We start from the raw sequence: 12,912 nt of genomic DNA, 5'->3' as shown, positions 1-12,912 counted from the left end.
TGTGATGTACGTACTGTACATCACTTTATTTTGTGTTCAATGTGTACAAACTAAAATTTGAGTTTTGTTATTCATTGTTTCATATGGAGATATTAATATGCACTAAAAACATAACCGCTGCTCACACAAGGATGCAAAAAATGGCCAAAATCCTAAAAGTGGCATTAAAGTGGCCTCTATATGCAGATCAGCAGCCGTATTGAATGTGCGGCAATCTTGTTTTTCTGGCCAATATGGTTTTCAAAGCTAAGGATTTTTGTGATTTCTGATCGTTTGTGAGGGCACCAGAGGGACTTCTATGTGGGTGCGAGTACTCAACTGTTTAGGTTGTCGTCGTTGTTTTAGTTTGTGGATAAAATTCATCCTCCTTGTTATGTTTGTGTGATATACGTACTGTGTAGCATTAAAAAGAGATATGTATAATTATGCATTACGGAAGTATGTACTTACCGGTTTCAATGATTTCACAGGCGATGTCTGACCTAGAAGCAGAGAGAAACAAGTAAATAAATTAGAAGCTGAAAATGTTTTTATACCTACATTAGTATTTTGTGTCATCTTCTTGCATGGCTGTTTATAACTTGTTTGTGTTTTAGTTCTACTTCCTGTCCAGCGCTCTTATTTTCAGTCTACACTTCCTGTTATGGCCTGTGTTGATGGCCTTTGCCCAGAGTGCTGGTTACCTCACCTGTGCCTGATTGTCAATCAGGAGACATAATTATTTATAGTTGTCAGTTTGGAGAAACACCTGCCCTCGCTGTCCAATCAGGAGACAGACTTGTCCTTGTTTGTCAATCAGAAGACATACTAATACAGGACCACACAAGAAAACACACTGCAGGACCGCTTGTATCGCACATGATATCACACGCAAGTAAACAATCTGCAGAACTGCTTGCATCGCACATGATATCACACACAAGTAAACACTCTGCAAGACCGCTTGTATCGCACATGAAATCACACACAAGTAAACACTCTGCAGGACTGCTTGTGTCGCACCTGATATCACACACAAGTAAACACTCTGCATGGTCGCTTGTATCGCACATGAAGTCACACACAAGTAAACACAGAACAGGGCTGTTTGTATCGCGCATGAAATCACACACAAGTAAATACTCTGCAAGCCTGCTTGTATCGCACGATATCACACACAAGTAAACACTCTGCAGGACTGCTTGTATCGCACAAGATATCACGCACAAGTAAACACTCTGCATGACTGCTTGTATCAAACATGATATCACACGCAAATAAACACTCTGCAAGACCGCTTGTATCGCACCTGATATCACACACAAGTAAACACTCTGCAGGGTCGCTTGTATCGCGCATGAAATCACACACAAGTAAACACTCTGCAGGACTGCTTGTATCGCATATGATATCACTCACAAGTAAAATAAGTTTAAGATTCAGATTAATTTTAGAATTTTGATGTCATGTTTTAAATAGGTTAAAATCCAATCTGCACTTTGTTAGAATATGTAACAAATTGGACCAAGCTATATTTCTAACAAAGACAAATCATTATTTCTTCTAGATTTTCCAGAATAAAAATGTTAAAAGAAATTCTAAATACTTTAAAATAGGATTTAAATTTGATTCTACAGATTTTCTAGATTTGCCAGAATAATTCTTTTGAATTTTAATCATAATAAGTTTGAAGAAATATTTCACAAATATTATTCGTCGAAAAAACAGAAGCTAAAATGAAATATTAAATTAAAATGTATTTATTATTCTATACAATAAAAATAAATAATTTTACTTGATTTCACATTGATTTAAATTTTCAGGAAAGAAGAGGAAGGATATTAAAAGTTAAAAAAGGTATATGTGTTTAACAATCCTAGAATAATTTTTATGGTTGTATTTTTTCTCTAAAATTGTCTTTCTGAAAGTTATAGGAACCAAAGTAAAAAAAATAATACATCTATTTAAACGAGTGAAGACCAAGTCTATAAAATATTTTCTTGGATTTTCAAATTCTATTTGAGTTTTGTTTTTCTTAGAATTAAAAATGTCAAGCGAAGCGAGACCAGCTTGCTAGTAAAGAAATCAAACGTTAAAAATAGAGGCAGCTCACTGGTAAGTGTTGCTATTTGAGGTATTTTTAGAACAGCCCAGCCTGGCTACTCATCTGGTCCTTACAGGCTACCTGGTGCCCGCGGGCACCGCGTTGGTGACCCGTGTTTTAGCGTGTTTTTTTTTTTTTTAACAGCTCACCTCCACGGAGCACCAGGACGTTGACCTCACTGCCCACGGGAAAGTCTTTGAGGATGTCCACCACCTGCGAGTGGCTCAGCGTCTGCACGTTCTGTCTGTTGATCTCCTTGATGACGTCGCCCTTCAGCAGCCCCCGGCACCACTGGGCGTCCAGGATCATCTTCACCTTCTGGCCCAGCGGGCAGTCGGCGATAGCGAAGCCGAACCCCCCGGGACCTTTCAGCAGGGACACGCCCACCAGCTCGGGCTGGAGCAGCGTTGGATCCGGGCCGTCCTGGTGGTGGTGGTGGTGGTGGTGGTGGTGGTGGTGGTGGCGCCCCCCGTTGGCCAGGGGGGGCACGGCGGCGGTCTGTCGAGGCAGGGTCCCCGCCTCCTGGACCTTGTGGTAAGGGTCCTGAGGCGTGGACGCGGCGGGAGAAGAGTCCTTAGACGCGTCCTCGCCGCTGCCGGAGTCCTCGGGCAGCGGGTACCCGCGGCACAGGACCATGTCCACGTACTGGTTGACGGGGATGGACTGGAACATCTGCACCACGTCCGCATGCGTCTTCCCCAGGACGCAGGTGCGGTTGATGTCGACGATCACGTCGCCTGGGGGACACAAGTCGACCTCTGTCACCTCAAGCAGTAGCGCAGTAGGACTAAACATTCATCAAAAACAAGGCAAATATCTTATTTAACAGGTTTTTTTTGTGTTTTAGAACATTACACATAGTTTGAACGGTAACATTGTGTTGGAATATAGGAAAATAAAACACCGTAGCTAAAAAATGACCAACATATTAGGCCAAAGCATTAATTAAAAACAAGATAGAGGTTTTTTTTAACAAGTACATTTAGTACGTCTGGCCTCTGTCACATCACACACAGTTTGAACAGTAACACTGTGTTTGTTTGCAGGAACTTAAAACACTGTACATTAATCAAGTCATTTTTGGTGTACCACTAGACAGAGCTAATGGTACATGTACCACAGTTTGAGATTCAAGCGTCAAAAGTAAAAATAATATAGGACCGCTTGCATCGCACGTGATATCACACACAAGTAAACACTCTGCAGGATTGCTTGCATCGCACAATATATCACACACACGTAAACACTCTGCAGGACCGCTTGTATCGCACATGATATCACACTCAAGTAAACATTCTGCAGGACCGCTTGTATCACAGAGGACATCTCACGCAAGTAAACACGCTGCCAGACTGCTTGTATCGCACATGAAATCACACACAAGTAAACAGTCTGAAGGGACGCTTGTATCGCACATGAAATCACACACAAGTAAACACTTTGCAGGACTCTTTGTATCGCACATTATATCACACACAAGTAAAAACGCTGCAGGACCGCTTGTATCGCACATGATATCACACACAAATGAAACACTCTGCCAGACCCCTTGTATCACAGGGGACATCACACACAAGTAAACACGCTGCAGGACCGCTTGTATCGCACATGAAATCACACACAAGTAAACTTGCTGCAGGACCGCTTGTATCGCACATGATATCACACACAAGTGAAACACTCTGCCAGACTGCTTGTATCGCACATTATCTCACACACAAGTAAACACGCTGCAGGACCACTTGTATAACATATGATATCACATACAAGTAAACACTCTGCAGGACTCTTTGTATCGCACATTATGTCGACGATCACGTCGCCTGGGGGACACAAGTCGACCTCTGTCACCTCAAGCAGTAGCGCAGTAGGACTAAGCATTCATCAAAAACAAGGCGGAGGTTTTATTTAACATGTATTTTCCTATTGGAACATTACACATAGTTTGAACGGTAACACTGTGTTGGAATATAGGAAAATAAAACACAGTACCTAAAAAATTACCAACATATTAGGCCAAAGCATTAATTAAAAACAAGATAGAGGTTTTGTTTAACAAGTACATTTAGTACGTCTGGCCTCTGTCACATCACACAAAGTTTGAACAGTAACACTGTGCTTGTTTGCAGGAACTTAAAACACTGTACATCAAACAAGTAATTTGTAGCGTACCATTAGACAGAGTTAATAGTACATGTACCACAGTTTGGGATTCAAGCGTCAAAAGTAAAAATAGTATAGGACCGCTTGCATCGCACATGATATCACACACAAGTAAACACTCTGCAGGACCGCTTGTATCGCACATGAAATCACACACAAGTAAACATGCCGCAGGACCGCTTGTATCGCACATGATATCACACACAAGTGAAACACTCTGCCGGACCGCTTGTATTGCACATTATATCACACACAGGTAAACACACTGCAGGACTCTTTGTATCGCACATTATATCACACACAAGTAAAAACACTGCAGGACCGCTTGTATCGCACATGATATCACACACAAGTAAACACTCTGCAGGACTGCTTGTATCGCACAGGACATCAAACGCAAGTAAACACGCTGCCGGACCGCTTGTATCGCACATGAAATCGCACACAAGTAAACACTCTGCAGTGACGCTTGTATCGCACATGAAATCACACACAAGTAAACACTCTGCAGGGACGCTTGTATCGCACATGAAATCACAGACAAGTAAACACGCTGCAGGACCGCTTGTATCGCACATGATATCACACACAAGTAAACACGCTGCTGGACTACTTGTATAACATATGATATCATATACAAGTAAACACTCTTCAGGACTCTTTGTATCGCACATTATGTCAACGATCACGTCGCCTGGGCGACACAAGTCGACCTATGTCACCTCAAGCAGTAGCGCAGTAGGACTAAGCATTCATCAAAAACAAGGCGGAGGTTTTATTTAACAGGTATTTATCCTATTGGAACATTACACATTGTTTGAACGGTAACACTGTGTTGGAATATAGGAAAATAAAACACTGTACCTAAAAAATGACCAACATAAAAGGCCAAAACATGAATTAAAAACAAGATAAAAGTTTTGTTTAACAAGTACATTTAGTACGTTTGGCCTCTGTCACATTACACACAGTTTGAACAGTAACACTGTGTTTGTTTGCAGGAACGTAAAACACTGTACATTAATCAAGTCATTTTTGGCGTACTACTAGACAGAGTTACTGATTCAAGCGTCAAAAGTAAAAATAGTATAGGACCGCTTGCATCGCACATGATGTCACACACAAGTAAACACTCTGCAGGACCGCTTGCATCGCACATGATATCACACACAAGTAAACACTCTATAGGACTGCTTGTATCGCACAGGACATCAAATGCAAGTAAACACGCTGCCGGACCACTTGTATCGCACATGAAATCACACACAAGTAAACACTCTGCAGGACTCTTTGTATCGCACATTATATCACAAACAGGTAAAAATGCTGTGGGACCGCTTGTATCGCAGATGATATCACACACAAGTAAAATACTCTGCAGGACCGCTCGTATCGCACATTATATCACACACAGGTAAAAATGCTGTGGGACCGCTTGTATCGCACATGATATCACACACAAGTAAAATACTCTGCAGGACCGCTCGTATCGCACATGATATCACATGCAAGTAAACACTCTGCAGGACTGCTTGTATCACACATTATATCACATACAAGTAAACATGCCGCAGGACTTCTTGTATCGCATATGATATCACACACAAGTAAACATGTCGCAGGACCACTTGAATAGCACATGCTATCACACGCAAGTAAACACTCTGCAGGACCGCTTGTATTGCACATGATATCACACACAACTAAACACTCTGCAGAACCACTTGAATAACATATGATATCACGCACAACTAAACACTCTGCAGGACCACTTTTATCGCGTATAATATCACACGCGCTATGACGTCATTTGCGATGTAGAGTGGCACTTTCCATCATTTTCAGCAGACTAAATTGCAAAACGATTACTTCCCGTTCCTCCTCTACGCACGAGACCCACCCAGGAATGGGCAACATGAATCTGTTCCCTGCTGTAGATCGATACCCCCAGTGGTAGTATCACTCAAGACTAAAGTATCGGCACAACAGAAGAACACCTGTTTATTACTGTAGATAGAAGATGTTCAAATAAACAAGTAGATGAACAATACATAAAAGTGGAAATGACACAATATATCAGCGGCTGAATTAGAAGCCTTTGTTTTGAAAGGTTTGTGTAATCAATACATTGGGATTAATAATCATAACATTGCCATCCCTGCAGAGATACTGTACATCATTCTGTACGAGGGGGCAGCAGCACGCGGCTGATTTATTAGTCCGCAGCGGGGGCTAAATTGCTCCCCGGCTGGCTGACCTTCCACGCGATCAATAATATTCTCTGACAAACTCTGATCAGGTTTTCCTTATCGAAGCAGATTCCACCGGCGCTAGGGTCCCTAATGAGACTGCATGCTGTATCCTCAAGATGCAAATAAAGTGACCACTTGTTATTAACCACCAAATAAAACCATTCCTTAATATATATGAAATATATTGTGACCTTTTATGGTCACAATAGATTTTGTTACTGGATACTTTTCTGATATGCCTTGGAGACTTAGTATGTGCAACTATAATTATTTCATACTTGTTTATGTTGACAAATGTCACCTTTTATTGCTTAATGATTATCAACTATGTCTAGGCTGTGTGACATTGTGTGCTTAGCTGTGGTGTAGCTGCTAACTCCTAGTAGCCTTTAGCTTAGCATGTTTACCTTTTGCAAATTACTTTAATAAAATGGATACATTGTGTGCTTATTGGAGGATATTCGGATGTTATCTGTCTGTCAGCTTTGTACAAGTAAACACTTTGCAGGACTGCTTGTATCGCACATGATATCACACGCAAGTGAACACTCTGCAGGCTTGCTTGTACTGCACATGATATCACACACAAGTAAACATGCTGCAGGACCGCTTGTATCGCAAACGACATCACACACAAGTAAAGACTCTGCAGGACAGCTTGTATCGCACATGATATCCCACACAAATACACACTCTGCAGGACCGCTTGTAACGCAAACGATATCACACACAAGTAAACACTCTGCAGAACCGCTTGTATCGCACATGATATCACACGCAAGTAAACACTCTGCAGGACCGCTTTCATCGCACATGATATCGCACGCAAATAAACACTCTGCATGACTGCTTGTATCACACATGATATCACACGCAAGTAGACACTCCAGGACCGCTTGCATCGCACATGATATCACACGCAAGTAGATACTCTGCAGGACCGCTTGTATTGCGCATGATATCACACACAAGTAAACACTCTGCAGGACTGCTTGTATCGCATATGATATCACAGACAAGTAAAAACTCTACACGACCACTTGTATCGCACATGACACATAACTAAACACTCTGCAAGAGTCCTCGTATCACACATGAAATCACACACAAGTAAACCCTCTGCATGACTGCTTGTATTGCACATGATATAAAACGCAAGTAGACACTCTGCAGGACCGCTTGCATCCAACATGATACCACACACAAGTAAACACTCTGCACGACCGCTTGTATCGCAAACGATATCACACATAAGTAAACACTCTGCAGGACCGCTTGTATCGCACTTTTAACACTCTGCAGGACCGCTTGCATCCAACATGATACCACACACAAGTAAACACTCTGCACGACCGCTTGTATCGCAAACGATATCACACATAATTAAACACTCTGCAGGACCGCTTGTATCGCACTTTTAACACTCTGCATGACTGCTTGTATCGCACATGATATCAGAAGCAAGTAGACACCATGCAGGACTGCTTGTATCGCAAACAATATCACGCACAAGTAAACACTCTTCAGGACCGCTTGTATCGCAAACAATATCACACACAAGTAAACACTCTGCAGGACCGCTTGTATCGCACATGATATCACACACAAGTAAACACTCTACACGACCACCTGTATCGCACATGACATGACACATAACTAAACACTCTGCAAGAGTCCTTGTATCGCACATGATATCACACTAAAGTAGACACTCTGCAGGACCGCTTGTATCGCACATTATATCAAACACAAGTAAACACTGCAGGACGGCTTGTATCGCAAACAATATCACACACAAGTAAACACTTTGCAGGACCGCTTGTATCGCACATTATATCACACACAAGTAAACACTCGGCAGGACCGCTTGTATCTCAAACAATATCACACACAAGTAAACACTCTGCAGGACCGCTTGTATCGCAAATTATATCACACAAACGTAAACACTCTGCAGGGCAGCTTGAACCTCACATGATATCACACGAAAGTAGACACTTTGCAGGACCGCTTGTATCGCACATGATATCAAACAAGTAAACACTCTGCAGGACCACTTGTATCGCACATTATATCCCACACAAGTAAACACTCGGCAGGACCGCTTGCATCGCAAACAATATCACACACAAGTAAACACTCTGCAGGACCGCTATATCGTACACACGATATCACACACACACACACAGGTAAACACTCTGCAAGACCGCTTGTATCGCACACGATATCACACAGGTAAACACTCTGCAGGACCGCTTGTATCGCACATGATATCAGACATTTACATGCAAGGACATATCATTTATACTTGTTTTTTGATGACGCTTTGCTGATATCACTATTAAATTGAGACGACCTTTTTTCCGGTGTTCAGAGCGGTTCTTCTCAAATCAGGATGTTACCTTTATCGGCTAGGAAAATAATACCACAAATATTCTTAATTTAAACCATTTCGACTCAAAATGGAAAAAATGTGATTTTATTTTTATTTTTACGTCTTTGGGTTTTGTGGTCACTTGATGGATCAGAGAGGACCAAAATGTTACCAGGAGGACTCGTACCTGAGGCGATCTTCTTGTCGTGCGCAGCAGGCCCATCCAGGAGGATGTTTTTGACCTGGAGGAACTCGTCCGGGCGGTCTCCTCCGATGATGGTGAAGCCGAAGCCCTGAGGGCTCTTCCGCAGCGTGGTGTGAAGGAGGACGCCCCGCAGCTGGGACGGGTCCCGCGTGAAGCCCCGCCCTCCCTGAGCCGGCTCCTCTGCGGGAAATTCACGGACAGGTGAGTACGAGAAAACGGTGAAAAACATCACAAACTTTTGCAAAAGAAGATCTTATTCATCTCGTTAAGAGAATCATAAATGACTTCAGTATTTATGAAGAGAAGTGTTGTCATTAGAATGCACGATGACACTGATGTACAATTAGGAACAGGAAGTGGATATATGTCTTAGTAATTGCTGAAAAGTAGCAAAGAGGTAGGATTATCCTTTTCGAACGTGTTGTTAAGTATTTCTTACATATTCCTTAATTTTAAGAGCTTATTGTTAAGTGTTCAATGGGATTTTACTATTTTTTTTGACATTTTTTTTGTGTTTTCCATGCCTGTTTTGACATTTCCTTTCTGCCTTGATAGCTGAGGGATTATAATCACAGGAAGTTACATTTCTAATAAAATATATTTTTCTCCTGCTCCTTATTTTCCGTAGGTCATAAAAAATGTCAATAATCATTGATATCGACCAATATAATAATAATAATATTTAAACAATTACTGAAAAACAAAAATTCCTTTCTATAGCTAACTAAGAATAACAGGACAAAATAATGTTACACAGACGTTATTTCTTTGCAGGAAATAGTTCTCAGGTTTCTCTATGTTTACATTTCCACCCTTTGCACTATTTTCTTACACTTGATGAATAATTTCTTACATATTCTTGATTTTTAAGAGCTTATCTTAATGTGATTTGGCTATTTTCTTTGGGCACCACATGATTCGATTCAATTCTTGGGGCTAACGAGAATTGATTCGCGATTTAAAATCAATACTTTTTTTGATAACATTGCATGCCAGTTCTATGATTAACTACATTCCTCCATAAAATAGGTCAACTGCTCTGATAAATGTCTTTCTAATTTAATACATGTTGGAAATTAACTTCTAACAAGGCAAACGACTGCAGAACTCCACAAACATGTTTTAACAATTTTCTTTATAAAAAAAAAATAAATAAAAAAACAATTCGCAAGTGTAAAAACAATTTTCTTCAATTAAAAAAACAATTTGCAATTAAAAACACTTTTTCTTGATTAAAAAACAATTTGCATGTGTAAAAAACTTTGATTTTATTAAAAAAATAAATATTTTCAAGTATAAAAAACATTTGTCTTCAATTAAAAAAAAAATTGCAAGTGTAAAAAACAATTTTCTTCGAATAAAATAATGATTTGCAAGTTAAAAAAAAATTAAATTCTTCATAATAAATTATTGATTTAAAAAAAGCGATTTGCAAGTATAAAAACTGTTACCAGAGGAACCCGAGGAAACAACCGTTTCGGCCTCCGTGTCCTCACATGATTAGTCATTTGATTAGTGCTTCACACTAAATAACGCACACACACACACACGCACACACGCACACGCACACAAACACACACACACACAGCAATAGAAATACATTTTTTACACAGTCAAGTCATAATACGGACAATTTAAAAGACACACCCAGATCTGAGTACACACACGCCTTCTGATTACACAAACACAGATCTGATTACACACACACACACACACACAGATCTAATTACACACACATATCTGATTACACACAGATCTGTATACACGCACACAAATCTGATTACACAAAGATCTGATTATACACACACATATGATTACACACAGATCTGATTACACACACATATCCGATTACACACACACAGATCTTTACACACACACACACACATATCTGATTACACACACACACGCACACACACACACACACACACACACATCTAATTGCACACACACAAAATTGATTACAAACACACAGATCAGATTATACACACAGATCAGATTACACACACAGATCCGATTAAACACACACACACACAGATCTGATTACACACACCGATCTGAGTACACACACAACTGATTACACACACAGATTTGATTACACGCATACGGAACTGATCTCACACACAGATCTGATTACACACACACACAGATCTGATTACACATACAGAGATCTGATTACAGACACACACACACACATACACACACACGCACGCATGCACACACACACACACACACAGCAATAGAAATACATTTTTTACACAGTCAAGTCACAATACGGACAATTTAAAAGACACACCCAGATCTGAGTACACAAACGCCTTCTGATTACACAAACACAGATCTGATTACACACACACACACAGATCTAATTACACACACCTATATGATTACACACAGATCTGTATACACACACACAAATCTGATTACACAAAGATCTGATTATACACACACATATGATTACACACAGATCTGATTACACACACATATCCGATTACACACACACAGATCTGTACACACACACACACACACACACACACACACACACAGATCTGATTACACACACACACACACACACACATCTGATTGCACACACACAAAATTGATTACAAACACACAGATCAGATTACACACACATATCTGATTACACACACACCGATCTGAGTACACACACAACTGATTACACACACAGATTTGATTACACGCATACAGAACTGATCTCACACACAGATCTGATTACACATACAGAGATCTGATTACACACACACACACACACACACACACACACACACACACACACACACACACACACACACACACACACACACACACACACACACACACACACATCATTTTACTACAATAGTACTTCCGTACAAAAGGCCTTCCAACACACCGAATGAAGTCTATGGAGAGCAGGGAGTGGGTCCCTGAGGGTCAGTGTGACACCCGCAGTGCTTCTAGAACAAGCCAGGATGACAAGTCTGCTGCCGTCCTTCCACAAGACACGTCCATGAGCTCATTATTCACGCTCCCTAACGAGACAGGTGGAGGCGCCGACCAACGACATTTCGTCTCAAAGACGCCGCAGGAAAAGAATACTAATGTTACGTCTCACGCGCGCAGAGATCTACTCCTTGATATCACCGCCTGCACAAGGTCACGTCGTTGACTTCACGATGCCCGGAAGAACGATATCACTTTTAACTGCTGCCAGTCTTTTTAGGGAGCGGGAGAAAAGAACCCTCAGTTGCATTTTTACGGCCATGTTAAAATAAACCATTATCGCTCCAGGGGCCACGGACTGACGATCGGCCTGTCAAATACTACATCAGCAGAGCAGGAAGGATGATAACCACGTCGGGCTAGGCAATAAAAGGATATCAATATATACCGCGATACACATGTAATCAAAATGAATAGAAAAATGTGCTTGATAAAACGCTCTAAATATTTTTTTCTTCTTGGTGGGAAAAAAAGGTGAAGAGTATTTCACGTGTCTGAGCACAGTGCGAACACACTGTGGCCACACCTGTATCACACCTGTCCCAAAACCTGACTTAATAACAAGTTAAAATCTTTTATCATGATAATCAAATGACAGCAGTTATTTTCATGGGATTATTTTCTAATTTAAGTGACTTCCAATGAAAATGACAAAAACATTTTTTTATCTAAAACATTCCCATTTTGCACAATGAAATGTAAGCATAGGATAGTGTATACATTCCTGTAACTGTGCAATATATATATATTTTTATGAGCATTTCTGTACTCTAGTAACAGCTTTTCATGATTAATATTCACACACATATATATATATATATATATATATATATAT

At 40.6% G+C, this 12,912-nt stretch overlaps 1 protein-coding gene across 2 annotated transcripts in view; it reads right to left on the bottom strand.

Annotated features, from left to right (window-relative positions):
• Nucleotides 1–12,912, bottom strand: part of magi3a (membrane associated guanylate kinase, WW and PDZ domain containing 3a) — a 232,992-nt gene that overhangs the window by 27,945 nt on the left and 192,135 nt on the right. For both annotated transcript variants that reach the window (XM_061902945.1, XM_061902944.1), the window contains exons 9-11: nt 9,060–9,257; nt 2,233–2,820; nt 451–482 (exon numbers count right to left, since the gene is read on the bottom strand). In XM_061902945.1, coding sequence (XP_061758929.1) covers nt 451–482; nt 2,233–2,820; nt 9,060–9,257 — 818 coding nt within the window. The remainder of the gene's footprint in view (nt 1–450; nt 483–2,232; nt 2,821–9,059; nt 9,258–12,912) is intronic.

Source organism: Nerophis ophidion, linkage group LG06, assembly GCF_033978795.1.
Source record: "Nerophis ophidion isolate RoL-2023_Sa linkage group LG06, RoL_Noph_v1.0, whole genome shotgun sequence".
NCBI lineage: Eukaryota > Metazoa > Chordata > Actinopteri > Syngnathiformes > Syngnathidae > Nerophis > Nerophis ophidion.
Note: the sequence above shows the minus strand (reverse complement) of the source record. Positions and strands in the feature narration are given on the sequence as shown.